This window comes from Culex quinquefasciatus, chromosome 3, assembly GCF_015732765.1.
Source record: "Culex quinquefasciatus strain JHB chromosome 3, VPISU_Cqui_1.0_pri_paternal, whole genome shotgun sequence".
Taxonomy (NCBI): Eukaryota; Metazoa; Arthropoda; class Insecta; order Diptera; family Culicidae; genus Culex; species Culex quinquefasciatus.
In genome coordinates, this window is record NC_051863.1 from 17,917,016 (window position 1) to 17,936,012 (window position 18,997).

General features: G+C 38.7%; 2 protein-coding genes across 2 annotated transcripts; both read right to left on the reverse strand.

The window, feature by feature from the left end:
• Nucleotides 1–2,328: 2,328 nt before the first annotated feature.
• On the reverse strand, nt 2,329–9,301 carry LOC6046234 (phosphate carrier protein, mitochondrial). Its single transcript, XM_038264969.1, has 4 exons — nt 9,061–9,301; nt 3,717–4,143; nt 3,225–3,565; nt 2,329–3,158 (listed from the first exon to the last, which is right to left on the reverse strand). Exons 2-4 carry the CDS (start codon nt 4,095–4,097, stop codon nt 2,813–2,815), a joined length of 1,068 nt encoding a protein of 355 aa, XP_038120897.1. The 5' UTR covers nt 4,098–4,143; nt 9,061–9,301; the 3' UTR covers nt 2,329–2,812.
• A 237-nt stretch (nt 9,302–9,538) lies between these two features.
• On the reverse strand, nt 9,539–17,416 carry LOC6046235 (phosphate carrier protein, mitochondrial). Its single transcript, XM_001863428.2, has 4 exons — nt 17,286–17,416; nt 15,905–16,336; nt 10,171–10,511; nt 9,539–10,095 (listed from the first exon to the last, which is right to left on the reverse strand). Exons 2-4 carry the CDS (start codon nt 16,277–16,279, stop codon nt 9,750–9,752), a joined length of 1,062 nt encoding a protein of 353 aa, XP_001863463.1. The 5' UTR covers nt 16,280–16,336; nt 17,286–17,416; the 3' UTR covers nt 9,539–9,749.
• Between the last annotated feature and the right edge of the window lie 1,581 nt (nt 17,417–18,997).

Below are 18,997 nucleotides of genomic sequence, written 5' to 3' on the forward strand. Positions count from 1 at the left end.
TTAGAAAATTAAGTTTGTTTATAAAATATTTCCTTCTTTTATATCAAAATCAATCAAAGTCTCTTTAAAGATTAACATTTTGCCACTTTTCAAATATTTGACAATCGCATTATTTTTTATGTTTTCCACCTACAGTTATTCAAAAAAATCAATTTAATTAGCACTTTTTTTTTACAATTGTCCCGTCTTTAAGATTAGTTTTGAGTAAATAAAAGAAGGAAACTTGCATAAACAATTTTATTGCGAAAAAATAAACCAACAGAGAAAAAAATTGCAGAAGTTATAGAAATGCTTAAAGAGAACATCTATAGAGAATTTCCCTTCTTCAAGTTGAATATAAAAAAGAGAAGAAAATTGCATTAAAAAAACTTAATTTCAAATATAAAGAAAAGCAAAATTGTCTCCATTGTCAAAGGTTTACTAGCGTGCAAAGGGTGGGGCAACATGGGGCAGTTGCCCCACCATCCTCAGAAATTTGTTCTAAAATTGCTAAGGGGGTGTCCATTAATGACGAAATTTTCAAAACGCTCATTTTGTTGCCCCACCTTCCTTAAGGATCTGCGCTAGTGCAAAGGTTTGAAGAGGTTTTTCTCATCTTTAAGTTGAAATTTATATAAAAGAAGGGAATATTTCATAAAAAATATAATTGCTAATTATATTGAAAGAGGAAAAATGTAAAGCTAACAAGAGATAGTTCTTTAAACTAAATTTTAAATAAAGATATCGAAACTTCATTGAAATGCTTTATTGTGAATTATTCAAAATGGAAACAATTTACTATTGGGGAAAAAATATAGAGATACCTAATTTTTCGAAACAAATGATAATCTCTTATAGTAATATAAAAAAGGTAGAAAAACAATGCATTTACATTCGTAAAAATGAGAAATACTTATAAAAAACCAAAAAAAAATATGCCGAACGTCCTTTATGGTTTTTGAACGAGTTATGCCAAACGTCCATCATGCTAAATGTCCATTATGCCAAACGTCTCTGATGTCTTGGACCAATTATGCCAAACGTCCATCTTTAAAACCCGTTATGCCAAATGTCCATTATGCCAAATGGGGTACACCCCTTTCCTGTTTCTTTTTCTTTAAACCGCTGTATCTCAGCAACCAGAGGTCCAATTTTCAATATCTCTGACAATTCTATACCAAATTTTTTGAACTTTTGAAAAAAATTCTTGGGAGTGTTCACTCATTGACACTATTTTTAAAAATAAAAAAAACTGCAAATATTTCACTGAAATCTAAATTTTGTCGGCTATATCTTTAAAACTAGCCCTTTTATCAAAATATCTGTTAAGTATTTTTCGATTGCAAATTCAATTTCACATAAAAAATGAGATAGAAAAAATATATGCATGAAATTTCGACTCAAACCCCGATGGTTTGACACCAACTGTTGTCAAACGAACGGGGTCACTTTTTAGTTTGACGACCCTTTTACACGGAGTTCACACTCACCACCAAACGTTTGTTTTGGTTGTGTTCGTGAGCGCGGTACGGGGTACAAACTAAAAAAGTGTCAAACCAAAAAGTGACCAACCACCGGGGGTTGAGTGATTTTCCAAAAATCACTACTTTTAAAAAACATAAAAAAATGTCAAAAATAAAAAAAAACTAATCATGGGAAATTGAGTTTTTGTGAAAACAAAGTTTATTTTTTTCTGAACAGTCCTACCTAGAACTTTGCCGAAGGCACCAAATTGAAACTTCCTTCAAAATTAACGGATTTTCGAATATTTACGTACCATTTCTATATGGGCAGCTGCCAAAATTGCATCGATACTTGTATGGTTGAAACCATGACACAAAAAGGCCTTTGGTTATCGAGCTGTCAAATCGCAACATGGAGTTAAACTTTCTGTGCAGTTGCTGTGAAGCTTACCATGGCTTTTCAAAAAGTTTAACTCCATATTGCACGCACACACTCTCACTTTTAATTTCTCGATACAAATAAACTTCATTTCCGGTTTTGGTAGAGAATTGCTCAAAATTAATATAGAATTTAAATTCGATGGAGACGCGTGGTCATTCAAATTTAAATAACAACTTTGAAACATTTCATTTTGGCTATGCCCATTCATGAAATGTTTCAAATGTAAATTGCCTACTTTTAGGAGTTTTTGTTTGATTGATTTGATTCAATAAAAGTTTGGATAGGGATATTGAAACCATGACAAATTTATAAACATTAATTTATGAAGATAAATAAGTCATTTATGACAAGCATTATTTCAGCAACGATTTTGTAGTTTATCGGAATCGAGAGTTTGTTTTCCAATTCCATCAAGTCAGTGTAGCTTTCTTGAAATAAAACTAGTTTTTTTTGTCTCGGTCTTTCCACGGAAAACCACATTTATTTTCTATTAGTACTTTTTGTGTGCTATCCACGATAACAGAGTAGAATTATGCTAAACAAACAATACAACTCATCTCGGAAGTTTCCTCCAACCGTTGCGTTGGTTGATAGCGATTCACCTACGAAGGATGTCGTACGGTTTCAAGTGCGCTTTTCGTGTGTGCTTGTGCAGTGCTTCTATGCTGGTCTTTTTTGTCCTCGTTCAAATACTGAATCGCGTACCCGATCTGGTTTTTTTTTTCATTTATTTCTTTTTCCAAGATTATTTGTATCCTATCATCTAAAACAATAGCACTCATCCGATTTCCGGTTCCAGTATTTTTGGTATTTTTATTTTGAGAATTTTGGTTTCACTTATAAATAAACTGTATGCATTTTTTTCAGATGAATATGTAAACTGAGACAGGATTAGAAGAAGCTAACCTAGGGGGTTCGCGCGTTCGCATTACTGCACTCCCAGCTTCTTCTTGAGCGACTCGGGCATCTCTGGCGGGGGTGGGCGCGGGATGTTCAGGGCGACCTTCACACCGTCGTAGATGAACCACTGCAGGGCAGTCAGCGTACCGATCATGATAATACGGGGCATCAGACCGTTCCACATGCCCATGAAGCCGAGCTGCTTCGCCACATCGAGCGCACTGGATCCCTTGGCCTGGTTCAGCTTGGACACGACCACATCGGCCGGGTGGGACACGATGGCGCAGAACACTCCGGCAATGTAACCGGCGGCGAAGGTCACCAGCAGCTGCTCACCCTTGGAGCACTGATCGCGAGGCTTCGGCACAACATAACTGAAATAGGGAGGTACAACGTTTAAAACACCTCAACAGTGAGCTACTTCTGCCGCAGAAACTTACGCGTAGAGCAGCTCGACAGTCTTCTCAAAGCAGGCGAACTTCATCATGGTGTACGGAATCTGGCGACACCACAGCGGCACCAGACCCTTGTAGAACGCCATAATACCCTCATCGCCCATCATCTTGGGGAAGGCCTCGCGCAGTGTTCCAGCGAATCCGGGCATGGTCTGGATCTTGACCTTGGCGGCCTCCATCGGGGACAGCGCAATATCGGCGAAGAATTCAGCCGAGGCGGACGCGGCCAGGTACAGCCACGTGCGGTACAAGTACGCGTTCTCCTCGCCCAACATGTTGGCGTACTGCACCTTGAACACCTCGTACAGACCGAACTTGAAGGCACCCTGTGGAGCATGAAGGAAGTGATTAGCAATAATATGATGGCAATTAATCTGTCGCACGAAGCCAACCAACTGATAAGGGGTTTCTTATCAAGATTAACCAGTGCGAGCAGAAGCCGCACAACAATCTCATCTCAACCGAAGGAATCCTTACCTGTGCCGAGTAGCCGAAGAAGGTCGGGGCCCATCCCTTGACCAGACCCTTGGCGCCCTCCTCCGCCACCGAAACCTTGAAGCCGTGGAACAGGTTCTTGTACTTGGCCTGGTCGACCTGCAGCCGGCACTTGACCAGATCGAGCGGCACGACGAAGGTGTGCGTGGATCCGCACGAGATGATACCGCCGAGGCCGCACAGCAGGAAGAACTTGGTCGATCCGAACTCGACCTCATCGGAGGCAGCGGCGGCCAGCGAGCGACCGGCCACTAGCTGCTTGGTGGAGCTGCCGTCGGCGGGAGTCGCGGCATCGCAGGACGCACGCGAGAAGGGTGTCTTGAAGGGGGAGTTGCGGGCGGCATCCAACAGCGCGGAGAACATTTTCGATTCTTGTTTTGTTTCGTCGGTTATTTCCAAACGACTCGAGCTGCGGGAATGTAATTGGTTCTGGTTTAAATATCATAAAACTGTTTCCAGTAAGCCTTAAGAGCGGGTAACTTAAGAGCGAGTCCAGCGGGACCATTTCGATGGGGAAGCATGGTTCCGTAAGTTCGATTGATGTATTAAATTTCGATAATTATTTTTCAAAAAATCACAGTTTTTCACCGCATGTTACGAAAACATCCTAAAAAATCATAGAAAAATAGTTAAAGATTTGTGATCTCTTCGGCTCCGAGACCTTTAAATCAGCAAAAAAAAGTTTTGGAAGTATATTCAGCTATGTTTTTGAAATGTAGTAGACACATTCTCCGGGTAGTATAAGGGAAAGTGGGGCAAGTGTAACAAGCTAAGGAAATGCTCGTTATAACCCATCAAAAACGTTAAAAAAAACTGTCGGATTTTTTTATAATCATCTTATTTCAGGTCTTGACTAAGGCTTTGATAGAACAAGTTTTTAAAATATCCTGTTTTTTATGTTAAACATTATTTTGAAAATTTTGATTTTCCGTACGTTCTTCTTAACTAATGGGGCAAGACGAACAGCCCGTTGGGGCAAGAGGAACAATGCATGAAACAACATGTTTATTTGCTAACAATTCTGGGGTTTTTTTTTTTTTTGAAAAGGTCCAATAAACCAAATTTTCAGTTTTTGATTTTTGGGTGTTTTTGAAACCGCCTTGAGTCAGGGGTATTAAAAAACACCCAAAGGCAAAAACTGAACATTTGGTTTATTGGACCTTTTCAAAATTAACTCCAGAATTGAACTGTTATCACTTAGATACATCAGATTAGAATGTATTTGAAACGTTTCGTCCATTTTAGATTAAATAATAATATTTTACTAAAAAAAAATTATCGTTTTTACGAAAAAGAAAATTACTTAGATGAAAAAAAGGAAATTTTCATAATATCACTATATTTTGGATGGAAATTTTTTTTTAACAATTGTTTATCAGTTTTTAAGTACTTTTATGTATTTATTTCACAATAAAATATGTTGTTGCAACAATTCTTTTTTCCATATTATAAAAATCCATAGGGTTCACTTGCCCCACCTGAACAAGATTTTTTAAAAGCTCTCAACAAAAATAACTAAAAGTTAAATCATACTTTGTAATAGGTTCATGTCATTGGTAGGGACACTACTGATCTAGGAAAAATAGCATTTTGATAAAATGAGCCTTAAAACGAACCCTAAGCTTTATTTTGTACCATCCAAATAGTATAAGAAAACAAAGGTTTTGAAAAAAAACTTCATTAAATCTTATGCCCCGTGGCGTTTACGTCGTTTTGGCGGTTATGTGGTAGTAGAATCAGCTAATTGCATTGCTAGCAACAATTCCTCATACTGGAAATAATCAAAATTTTAAAAATTACGGCCGTACCAGCGATTGTTCCTCTTGCCCCACCTTCCCCTACTAATCTAATCTAACCCTAGCGCAAACAGTCTTTCGGGGGCATTCACATTCTCCGGGCTATGGACCATCCATAAACCACGTGGACAATTGATTCTTATGGAAAACTTTACTTACTTTCAGAATCTTTAAAAAAAATGAGATGTTTTCCTGGAAATTTCCGAGTTACAGCAACAAACATTAATTAAACCGTTGTAATGTCACGTCAGCATCTGTCGGTAGTATTTTGCATTAAAAGCTCAACTCATCGACTTTTTTTTCAACGTATCGTATTTTTAGCTTAAATTGGTTCAGCCGTTCCGGAGAAATGATTTTTCTAAAATTGTGTTTTTTGCGAAAATCATTAAAAGGCCACGTGGAATCGCTAAATGTTAAACTAATCATTATACTTAGATATTCCTGATTAAGGCTAATTTTTTAATCTGTTTTTAGTACCAGGCGTCTCCATTGCCCACACTTCTTCCTCCCCTGTAGATTCAGAATTATGTTGTTGTTTGAACACTTCGTGCTCAAGCTCAACTCAACCCGATTCAAAGAATCATCTTTGCGGCAAACTTTACGCAGTAGGCCTGGCCGCTTTGACCTTTTGGTATGTTTCAATCCATTTTAATGCAATGGCGCACTATAAATGTTATTAAATGAGTACCAAAATCTTCGTTATTGACAGAAGCACTTTTTGGTACCCAAACATGTATAGGTTATCACTTAAATTTTAAAGTTATCACAGTTTTAGTGAAAAAAGTTGTTTTTTCTCGTTTTCGTCATTTTCCCGTTTTGGCGCGTGGCGTGTCGAAAAACTCTGTTTTTATTTTCAAAAAAATATATGTAACTCGGAAACGTACGGGTCGACATCGCCATTTTTTTATATGTTTGTGAAATTTTCAAGCAATCCGATAAAAATATTTTCAGATATATGCTCTTTGGTCCAGATACGGTCAAACGCTATTTTAAGATTTTCATACGACTTTTTCAAATGTTTGGCTGGTTTTTTTTTCGGATCTAAAATTAATTTTCCTTGAAAAGCAAATTAATTTAGTTATGGTTTTTTGAAAAATGTGGTTGTTGCGAAAATTGAAGAAAATTGCCATTTTGAGACCACCTAGCACGGTGCAGGTCACCGGCCAAACAACAAAATACGGGTCTAATTATTTCGGCTAAGGAACCCCACTAAAATTATTGAGCCCGATCGTAAAACATTATTTTTTTTGGTTTATGCTCTTTTCAAATGGAATTGCCATCAAACATTGAAAAATTTTAAATTATGTATTTTTCCCGTTTTTTATCAAAATCATTCTTTTAAATCTGGAGTTTTTTTTTTTTTTTGGAAGGTCCAATAAAGCAAATTTCCAGTTTTTGCCTTTTGGGTGTTTTTGAAACAGCCTTGAGTCAGGGGTATTGAAAAACACCCAAAAAGTAAAAACTAAAAATTTGGTTTATTGGACCTTTTCAAAAATAACTTAATGTTTAATGTTGAGTTAAAGATTAAAGAATTTTGTTCTTGATTCCTCTCAACTCTCAAGAAAACATAAAGGAAATCCAATCAAAAGATAATTACAGTCATCCCTCATATTCGGAACAGTTTACAGATCGGCCAATGTTCAAGAAATCATAGCAAATTGGTAATTGAACTTAATGATTCGCTTTTATCTTCATTTGACAGCTGTTCATGCGATCTTTCGAATGCTGTATCGAACAACTGCAAATTTTAACTTATATATCAAGTTTTTGAAGAAAAACTTTGACCCTTGAAATCCACAAATTCGGAAAACTTTTTTCTTACGGATGTAAACAAACTTTGATTCTCTCCAGGAGTTCATATTTTCTACACAATAAGGACTTCACACACTGGAAATAATGAAACTCAAGCTTAATAATGTTTTATAAATGGTCTGATAACTTTTTTTGTGAAAATAACAGTTAAATTCAGGTGTTCCACAATTGTGGGAGGCACAATAATATCCCACAATCATGGAACAGGCAATTTGGAGGCAGTGTTTTGCCGCTCTGGATAAAATAGTCTTGAAATGAAGTTTTTTGTTTAAAAAAATACTAATTTTAATAGTGAAAGAGCAAGAAAATGTACAAATAAAGGTCCTTAAAAATAGTAGGGTCGAGATAAAAGCTGCATTTGGCATGTTATTGACAAATTATCACAAAAGTGTTCCGAATTTGTGGGTGTTGCATCTATCTTGTTTAGTTTATCTTGCCTTTCTATTTTTTCATCTTTTTTAAGTTTTTTTTTTAATTTTTTGCTTACCATTTAAATTGTAAAAAATGCGTAGAGGCATAGTCTAGGACACTACAAAAATTACTGCATACTTATTTTTACTTAAAATATAGGAAATATTAGTAAAAAATACAGCCAAAGTGGATCCTTAAAAAATGACATTTCTAAAAACATTGGCAAAGTCGCATGAAACAAGTCAAACATCCAATCCAATTTTTTTTAAAGATTTTCTAGATCGAAGCCCGTCTAAAGGTAAAGGTTGGGTTGTAGAGGGTTAAGTTAAGATTTTTGTTGCTAACCATTTCTAAGGGTTTTGGGCGACCAAAGTTGTGTTTGTTTGAAACAAAAATTATCCGGATACCCAAACCCATCCTATCTATCAACGTCTAGTTTAATCCTGAACTACACAAAGTTCTCCAAACGTTCTATTTTGAATGATATCACAAATGATACAACCAATTTTCCTTTCATCATTGCATAATTCAAACCTGACGTCTTCGTCTCTGCCACCTCTAACTTGCTTACACAAGAGTCTCACCAACGAGAGATGCTGAAGCCGCGCTACCAAGTGGAGGCACGAGAAAAGCGTGCGATTAAAAATAGTTCTATTCTGTCCGTCCCAAAAAAACCAACGGAAAAACGAAAACAGCGCGCTCAACACAGTGTGTCAAACGCCTGCCAAACCGTTTCGCTTTCGACTCACTGTCAGCAGGTCGATGCCGACCTGACCTCGTCGTCGGCAGGATCACCCAATCGAACCCAAGGTTTGAAACAATCGATCAAGTTCACGATCACGCGCACGCCCTAAAAATAAGTGCGCGGAATTCCGATCAAGGGTGGCGGTGGTGGGAAACCTTCACGACACACTCTCTTTCTTTCTGATAAGGACAGCTGACAGCTCGACGGGATGACATTGACCACCATGTGTTACGTGTGCTCGCGATCGTAGCAAGCGCAGGGCCGCTACCTTGAATCGAATTTGATCTGTTGAAAAAATCCAGAAAATTCTTCCATTTTGCCTCTCCTGCCGGCCGCCTCGTTCCCTACTTCCGGTCCTTCCCAAGGGGGTTTTCCATTTTCTCCCGTTTTCCCGAGTATTATATAACCAAGTCGGAGCAGAAAATCGTATCGCTTGCAAATTGTCCCAACAATCACGGTGGACAGATAATACAACCTTTCCACCTTAATTATCAAACTCGCCCCCAACTAAACAATCAACTTGAAATTAACCCAAGATTTTCCGCCTCAAAACGGCCTTTACCTTTGCTCCTTTTTCTTTCCACGGGACACACACACACGCTCACACGCACTGTTGAATTTTCCTCACTCGACCCGACCACCGGCAACGAGATGTTTCTGGCTAGAAGCTTACTGCGCGAGTGAACGCAACGAGGAGTGCAATTTTCCCACCCAACGAGAGATCCAAAGTAGCTGGTGAGAGAGCAAACCACCGAGAGCAGAGGGACTTCTGGGCGCACTTTTCGTAACGGCGAGAAGTGGTTTTGTAAAGAGTGGGTGGTTTGCAGTCAAACCAACTCGTTACTACGTACGTGGAAAAATTTTACACCCACGCGAAAAGCGCCGATCGATTTTCTTTTCTCTCGCGAGCGAAGCTTGACAGATGGATGCACTAAACGAAAGGACTGGGCTACTACGACGATTTTCCACCACATGGGATGCGCACACGGCGGGATTAGGGTGGTTCTCATTTCACTGTACAGAACAACGCACACGATCGCTTTTTCGTTTTACATCGTTATAAACATACAATTCCCGTACTTTATTTTCACTTTTGATCTTACTTGATGGTCACACGCGGTCTTGTCCGCACACGTTAATTTTACATTACACACTGACCAGCGCGCACCATGCCGCGGGCCGGCTCGTTGGAATTTTGGTAAAACTTATTCGCTAATCACGGAATTTGCGTAACACTCCAGGACCCGCACTTTACTCGACGCCCAGCTTCTTCTTGAGCGACTCGGGCATCTCTGGTGGGGGTGGGCGCGGGATGGACAGAGCAACCTTCACACCGTCGTAGATGAACCATTGCAGCGCGGTCAACGTACCGATCATAATGATACGCGGGGTCAAGCCGTTCCACATTCCCATGAAGCCGAGCTTCTTGGCCACATCGATCGCGCTCGATCCCTTGGCCTGGTTCAGCTTGGACACGACCACATCGGCCGGGTGCGAAACCACGGCGCAGAACACTCCGGCAATGTAACCGGCGGCGAACGTCACCACCAGCTGTTCGCCCTTGGTGCAGTCGGAACGTGGCTTCGGTACGACGTGCCTGCAAACAAAAAAGCAAAATCACTAATTACCATCCCAACTCCAAACTCACCCCCAAAACCCCACTCAAACTTACTTGTACAGCAGCTCGACGGTCTTCTCGAAGCAAGCGAACTTCATCATGGTGTACGGAATCTGGCGGCACCACAGCGGCACCAGACCCTTGTAGAACGCCGTAATGCCCTCCTCGCCCATCATCTTGGGGAAGGCCTCGCGCATCGTGCCGGCGAATCCGGGCATGGTCTGGATCTTGACCTTGGCGGCCTCCAGCGGGGACAGCGCAATGTCGGCGAAGAACTCGGCCGAGGCGGACGCGGCCAGGTACACCCAGGTGCGGTACAGGTACGCGTTCTCCTCGCCCAGCATGTTGGCGTACTGGATTTTGAACACCTCATACAGACCGAACTTGAAGGCACCCTGGAAGCATCGAAAAGGTACGTGTTAACATTTTATGTCAGTATCATCTGCAAAGTATGTCTATGGTATTTTGAACTGAACACCCTTACCAAAAATCATGATTTTTTGAGTTCCAAATCCCACTTTTCATACGAATTTTTCAGTTCCACCCATATAACCATTTTTTTGGTTGTAGTACCTGAACTCAAAAAATCGTATGAAAAGTGGGATTTGGAACTCAAAAAATCATGATTTTTGGTAAGGGTGAAGTGAGAGTTACTTTAGATGCAAGTCTACATGTTATTATATATTTGGCCTTCTTGAAATATTAGTCTTGATTTAAAATTGTCAAAAAAATTGTTCGAAAAGATCAGTTTTTTCATTGTCAAGCTAATGGTCATACTTTTTTTTAAAGAAAAAGGTTAAAAATTCGGTAAGTCTGATATTTGACAGAGGTGGGCAAAAAAAGAGCGAACCGCTCAAAGAGCCGGTTCACTGAAAAGAGCGAACGAACCGTGGCTCACAAAAAAAGAACCGCGGTTCTTTTTTAAGCTCCGGTCTTTTGAAAGAACCGTTTCAATATGGCGTGATTTTTGTTATAAATATAATTTATTGAATTTCCAAAAAAAAAAATGTAGTATTAAATTTGTTTTTGATAATTGAAAATGCAATGTCAAAAATTTCAATGCTTATTAAAATTTATACCAAAAGTAAATGATTTTCTAAACAAAATGGAATAAACTTTTCATTGTAAAACTGAGTGTACATTAAAGTAATACCGGAATACAAATTTGAGCATTTCAAATAGCATAATTTGTCAAATATTACCAAAAATCTACTGAATATTTGAGAGATTTTGGAAAAAAAATAATCATTTTGTGCGATTAGCGTTTATAGAATTTATCTATTAAGGGACCATCCATAAACCACGTGGACACTTTTTTGGGAATCTCGTACCCCCCCCCCCTTCGTGGACAATTGTCCATACAAAAAAAATCTTTTTTGTATGGAGCGTGGACAATCGCCATACCCCCTAAACTGTCCACGTGGTTTATGGATGGTCCCTAAATCAGAATGTAGGGAAGAGTTCACAGAATATTTTCTGCAAATAAAATATCAGCATTAGTTCAATTCTTGCAGAAATAAATGCAATTTCAAAATGAATAGCAATTTTTTCAGCATCCTTGGATGCCATTCAATTACTCGAATGTTCAGTTTTGAGTAGAAATCTTGACATAGAGACCACCAAGACCAATGGTTTTCAAGGGCATCATCTCGTTTTCAGTTTTATTTTTTTATCAAATATGGCCGTTACAAATATTTTTCAAAGTTTATGTTACCCGTCCCCTTCAAAATCGGACCGCAAAATCAGGGGGCAAAACAATAATTTTTTTCAAAAAACTATCAAATTTCAATGGAAATAGAAATCGTATCAACTGAAAACAAGAGTTTACTTTTTGGCTTAAAAAAAAGTTCATCATACTTCTATATTTTGAAAACTAATGAATGCAACTTGGGACGTGTATTATTTTTTTTGCGATTTGGTCAGAACTCAGTGACATAAACTTCAAAAAATATTTGGTACGGCCTAATTTATATAAGTCCAATGTGAAATAACTTACAAAATCACAAGATTCTTGAAAAAACCCTTTTCATCCAAATTTTGAAAAAGAGCGAAAGAGCCGTTCAAAAGAGCGGCTCTTTTTAAAGAGCGAACGAAAATGAGCGGCTCCTAAGAAAGAGCGGTTTTGCCCACCTCTATTTGATACTATGGAAGAATGACTCTTTTCCGACATTTTGCGAAGTCCATCGAAATATTTCGTTTAAGGGTCTTAAACAACTTTTTGCCTTCCTCACTTTACTGAGGAAAGGCAATAAAATCACTCTAAAAACGAAATTCTTAATTTGACCTCCTAGACCCACCTTCATGTATACTTATCGACTCAGAATCACATTCTGAGCAAATGTCTGTGTGTGTGGTGGGATGTTGATGTTGATGGTGGTTTTTGTAAGAAACCCTGTCATGCTATACATTTTTAGAAAGGTATTCAAAAGACCTTTCAAATGAGTTAAAAAGATTGAAGACCTGACAACCCTATCAAAAGTTATAAGCACATAAGTGCCCTGAATTATGAAGATCTAACTACCCAATCTGATGGAATGAATAATGAATCAAGTTGATAAAACACGGAAAGGTCCGCCCTTGTGTATCTATTTTGGATAGCATTACTCTCTAAATGTGAGGAAGGCAACAACCACCTAAGGGTGGATTAAGTAACGTTTTTTAAAGATTTTTTTTACAATTTCATAGGAATTGTTTTGTTAACTGAAGTCACTCATGTGAATATCCATCAAATGTGTTATAAATATGCCTTGAGAGACTCTCATTTATTTGATAACATATTTGACTGCAGGTTTCCGAACCAAGTTTAAGAGATTTGGAATAAACCCTTTGCTTGCTTTAGCAATAAATTGCCCGGACACATTTTTTTTTTTGTATAAAACACTGCTAATGACAGAGTATTTCGTTTAAAAGCTATTTATTACCCTCAGGATTCACCAAAGTTTAATTTTAAATTCTCTGTTGCCCATGACGTTTTAAAATATTTTTGAATTAATCACATTGTAGAGTAGGGGAGAGTGGGGAGACTTGATCCCCGGGGACACTTGATCCCAAGTCTGTATCTCGTCAGCATGTGGGTAAAACAATTAGATAGCTTTGTTCTAGAAAGTTGTGCGAAATTGACTAAAACTCATTGTAGAAAACAAAGAAAAAAAATTAAATAATGTTTAGATTGAGTTACACACATATTTCTAAAAAGTGCTGCAAAAAACTTCCAAGAGATATTTTTTTTCTTTGTTTTGATAAGTGTTGAAAACACTCAAAGATTATTCCAAAAAATATTTTTTTATTCATGAATTGTTTGATAAACATATCAACTTCAAAACCCTTACGCATTTGACGTTAAATTTATCGTCATACTATTTTTACAATCAAATGTTTAAAAAAGTGCGTTTAGGGAGACTTGATCCCTGCATTTTTGCAGTCATTGGAATCAGCCTCAAGATTAATTAATTGGGCTGGGATTTCATTTCCTTTAGTATATAGTTGTACATAACTTACCGCAGTTTGAACCTTTTTTCAAAAGTTTTGTTAACAAAAATTTCCAGCTTTTGTAAACATGCTTAATTTTGATCTAAAAAATAACATTTTAAGTTTTTAAATATTTTACATACTAAACTTTTTCAATTTTGAACATAAACGTACAGGTTTTATGTGAAATTGCTGTAACTTATAGAAAATTTAAAGTTTGGATGAATAAGAAACATTTTGCTTAAGATTTCTTCAAAATGTTAAAAGGGGGATCAAATTACCCCTAACATTTTGAAAATGCCGGTCTAAAATATTTTTTTAAAACGCTTGGCATAATTCGAAGAGTTTATCTGATGAAATACCCTTATCAGCCAAACATAGTTGAATGTCTAAGCTTTCAATTCATGCAAAAAGTTCATAGTTTAGTGAGAAATTGACAGAATTATGTGCGATACAAAAAAAAAGGGATCAAGTCTCCCCACTCTCCCCTACAATTTCCAATCAATTTGGACTCAATATAAGCAGAGATATGCCCAATTGGGTCCTAAAATGAAGCTTAGATTGCTGATATTATTGATTACAGCGATAGCTTATTTTTCTGAGTACAATGACCCTTTAAGTGACCGCAAAGGATTAAAAATGGACTGTTAATCTAATTTTGAAAAATTTACTTCACGACCCTTCTTGACAGAAAAGGTCCTACTTGACAGTTCGTTCCAATAGAGTTATCTAAGCCCGAGCTCACGCACACTAGCACCCCATTTGTTTTGCTGGTGGGTACACAATTTAACCTCAATCTTTTGCGTGTACGTACAATTTTTTTTTTTGCATTTAAATGAAAAAAAGTGATCAGAAATGGATTTTTATTGTGTTTTTTACCGTTGTACATAAAAATTGACCTAGGGCTTTAGTATACTAGTATACCCAATTCCGTATAAATTAAAAGTGACTCTCCAAAAAAAATCCGATTCAAACGATGAACACCGCCTACTGATTTTTTTATGCTTCTAATTTAAAAAAAATCAACGAATTTAATTAAAAAAAATTGTGTTATTTTCATATTTTAACAAAATATTATCATTGTTACAAATATCTGAGTAGGCGATGTGCATCATGTGAATGGGAATTAAATCCAGAAATTTAGGAGAAAGTCACTTATTACTTTACGAAGAATCCCTTTCAAGAATCTTGTTTCGATTTGTCGTTCTATAATTTGATAACTCTCGTTCTTGAGAGAGTCCACTGTATTACGTTTCTGTGTACCTATTTTTTCAAAAGATACAAATAATCGATATTTTACAAATCATTTATGTGTGAACGGCTGTCAAATTTGTATCGATACTAGAATGGGTGAACCAATGACACAAAATGCTTCTTTGGTAAAAAAAAGGCCGTCACAAATTTTAAGCCAATCAATGCACAAAAGCTTCCGATTTTGTGAAGATTTGCTCACTACCGGAAAAATAAAACAAATTTATCATAAGAAGTGGGTCAAGAATCCCGATTTTAATCCAAATCAAAACATTCTTTCCTTTTGGCACAACCTCAAAGTTTGGCATTTGCAATTTTTTAGAAAAAGTCCATTTTCAAATTGCGATATCTTGGCAGCAATAATTGTAAAAGTTCGATTCAGGACCCATTTTGGAAGAAATGCAGGCGATTGGGCAACTGAAAACTGGGGTTGGTGATTGTCCACGTTCCACACAGAAATTTTTTTGTTTTGTTGTTTTATATAGACAATTGCCCACGAGAAGTGTGGGAGGAGGGTTGAGATTAAAAAAAGTGTCCACGTGGTTTATAGAGCATTGCTATAAACTACAAGTTATTTTGTACTTCATTAAAATTTCAATTTATTTCGAAATTATAAAAGTAATATGAAACTCAAACGAGTAATTTCTCAACTCAAATAATGTAAAATCGTTCCGGGGTTCGTCCTCCACCCACATTTTCACACTCATTACGTCATCGATTGGCACAATAATTCGATACAATAAAAAAAAAAGCAACAAAATTAGCACGCGCCAAGCCGCTAGCTTTTCAAGGGCAGTTCAATCTAGTATACAGAGAGTAGTATACTATCTCCAGCAGCAAGGTGCTCTCACTAATACTAGCATAAAACGTTGCGAAAACGTGACTGTGTGTAGAGTTGGAACGCAGAACTTCGCATCATTAGCGAAGCGCTATCTTTTCTCGATAACTGACGGGGCTGCACGATTATCATCGTCATGTGATTGTTCAAAAATGCCAAAAAAAAAATCAGCTCATCAGCTGACAAAATGCGGAATGCATTTCCCCACCCAAGTCACGTGACCCCACTCACCTGTGCCGAGTATCCGAAGAAGGTCGGGGCCCATCCCTTGGCCAGACCGCGAGCGCCCTCCTCGGCGATGGTGACCTTGAAGCCGTGGAACAGGTTCTTGTACTTGGCCTGGTCGACCTGCAGCCGGCACTTGACCAGATCGAGCGGCACGACGGCCGTGTGCGTAATACCACAGGACAGGATACCGCCGACGGCGCACAGGCCGAAGAATTCGTTCGAGCCAAACTCGACCTCCTTGCTGGCGGCGGCGGCGATCGTGCGCGACGGCACCAGGCTCGTGGAACCGGCTTCCGTCGTCGTGGGCTCACATTGCACCTTGGTGAAGGGGGCCTTGAACGGGGAGTTGCGGGCGGCGTCCAGCAGGGCGGAGAACATCTTGTGGCCGGGGTTCTTGCTGTTGTTGTTGCTGCTGATGGTTTACTCTCACACGAGCTGCAGGACACACCGTTGGATCGATAGCCGGAAAAGAGAGAAGGAAAATGCAGAATTGCATGAGTAAAAGGATACATTTTGGCAAATGGCCATCGTTGTGTAACTGACATAGATTGTAATAAAGCTGTTATTTTTTTAAACCAACGACAATTTTAAAATTCTACGACTCTATTCTACGGTAATCTAGCTAAACCAAAAAGCTGAATGTCTGTGCTGGTGTCCGTGACTGCCTGTCCTCGATAAGATAAGCGTTTTCCAGCTCCGGACTCAAATCTTTGTTGAAAACTGTGTGATTACATAAAACAAAAGCCCTGGCACGGGAACCGATCTTGAGGCATCCATTTTACGCCGCAAAGTTCCCACCGTAATCGGCTTAAACCTGTTCGCGGTTTCGCAAATTAGCATGTGCCCGTTGACCACGTGGCAAATACGCGGTAAATAGAGCAAAGTATTGTCCAAAAGGACCAGACTACTGGTTATCGATTCTGGAAAAGCGTTTGTTACGTAATTCTACAGCGCTGTTCAACAAGGCCATCTCTCCATGGAGCCAATTCCAGGCTCTACACAGCAGCCCCACGTCAAGCGAAATTTTGTACAGGGCTGCTTCTAGATTCCTCCATTGCAAATGAGTGGCGTTCACGTTTTCGTTTTGCGAAAACTTGTTTTATTTAAAACTTCTTATTTTGTTGTAATTTTTGACGAAATAATAACGTTAAGTTGTAGATGTTACATCGAACTTTGAACTGCTATATGAAAATTACATAAATTTTATCGATTAGTTGCACTTTTGTCCGAAAACATGTCTACAAGATTTGTTCCAGTTTATGCCGAATTTACAACACTTTTTTACATTCAACCGTTTTCAACTGACAAAAACAACTTGAATAAATTTGTGTACACCAACTTGGTTAATTTATACTTATTATAACTAAATTTTTCCCGGAATTACCTGGAGCTGTGCGAAATGAGCTACGGGCACGAACGTACTGCGAGCGGAAAAGGACCGGTCTGCGCTGCTGAATCAACCACTTGCCCGCTAGGGGTCGTCCACGAGTTACGCACTGCTTAAATTTCACACAACATCAACAACTACATTCAAAAATGTTTAGTTTAAAATCCAAAAACCGCAAAAAATCACCAAGGGTTAGTTTTGCGAAAGTGTTACCTGATGCGTGGACGGCACCTTCGATGCGGCAAAAATACGACGATGACGCGCGTGGAGAACTTGTGGAGAACCACTGAAATGAGAGACTGGAAGGAGGGCACTCACTTGCGTGGAACTCACTCACGCTGTCACTGGAATTAAATTGTCATTTTTGACGTTTTTTTTTAAGAGAACGTTCACATATTACGCAACGCCTACAATTAAAAATGAAATTGAGCGCGCCCGTTAATTTATCCGGGAGGTCAAAGGTTATCCTCCTTCATGCGCATGGAAGCCTTCCCAATGGCCACGGAACCGGCAAAAACCATCCGGAAGGCCGAAATGCATCATCCCTCTTGATGCAGTAAACTCGGAAACGAACCGTCTCATTCACAAAACATGACTGTTTCTACACTCAGACTGAAACATAGCAAATTTCGAGATTGATCATAATCCAACAAAATTTCGATAAGTGTTGTCCCATCTTAAAAGTACTAGGAGAATAGCATCTAACATCATCGTGTTTCTAATGTTGACAGCACTTTGACGTTTAATTACAGCTCATAAAATGGGTTTCAACGGTTTCAACTGAAATTGAGTGATCAATAGCTGAGCATGAGCATGAGCAAGAGAGACCACCCATGGTTGTCCTTCTCCGTTGCTGAACAGGACCGTAATTACCTATCAATACAACTGACCATACGCTTAAACGATCTAATGGTGTTTCCCTTATCAACAGCATGTATGAATGCGTTGAAAAGATAAAACATCAAGGTCATTAAAACTAGATCTGAAGCAAATAGGTAACAGTCATTGGCCACCAACGGCGCCCGCCATGTCAGTTTGTAGATCTCGAGGGGATTGGGACGGGAATGTTAGTTAGCACAGGTTGCTACAAAGGGTGGGTTCTATACGATATCCACACCCCCACGTGTGCCGGAAAACTACTTCTACTTGGGATTTTGTTAGTGGGAAAGGGTAATGGCCAGGATTCATCATAGAGGATGATGATGCGACCCAATAATCAATAAATTTTGTTTAATGATGTGATGTATTATGCATTCTCAAGGCAAACAGTCGGAGGATGCGGATGAGATTATTCCCGGTTATTTGGTGTTGAGTTTAGCATAAATGATTCAATCTTAGACAGCCGGCTGTGGAAAGATAAAACCAAACAAAATGCGAAAACGCGAAACCGCCCGGACCGAAAAACACACACAATCGGGGGGAAACCAAGACGGAATCGGCAACGAAAATCCGGCGTGTTGACCGCGACCCGCACCGTTCAAATTCTCCAAAGCAACTCTGAAATTGAGTGATCAATAGCTCAATAGAAAGTGATCAAGCTAGTTTCTATCAACAGTTTTACATAATAAATTGTTTAAGAAGTGAAAATCTGCAAATTGGATGGAGTTAGGAGCGAGTGCTTAATCCAGGCCTGCCAAAACTTTTTGGTTCAATTTACCTTTTTTGCAAGCTGGCCGGATTGATTTTTGACTTAAAATGTAGATATAAAC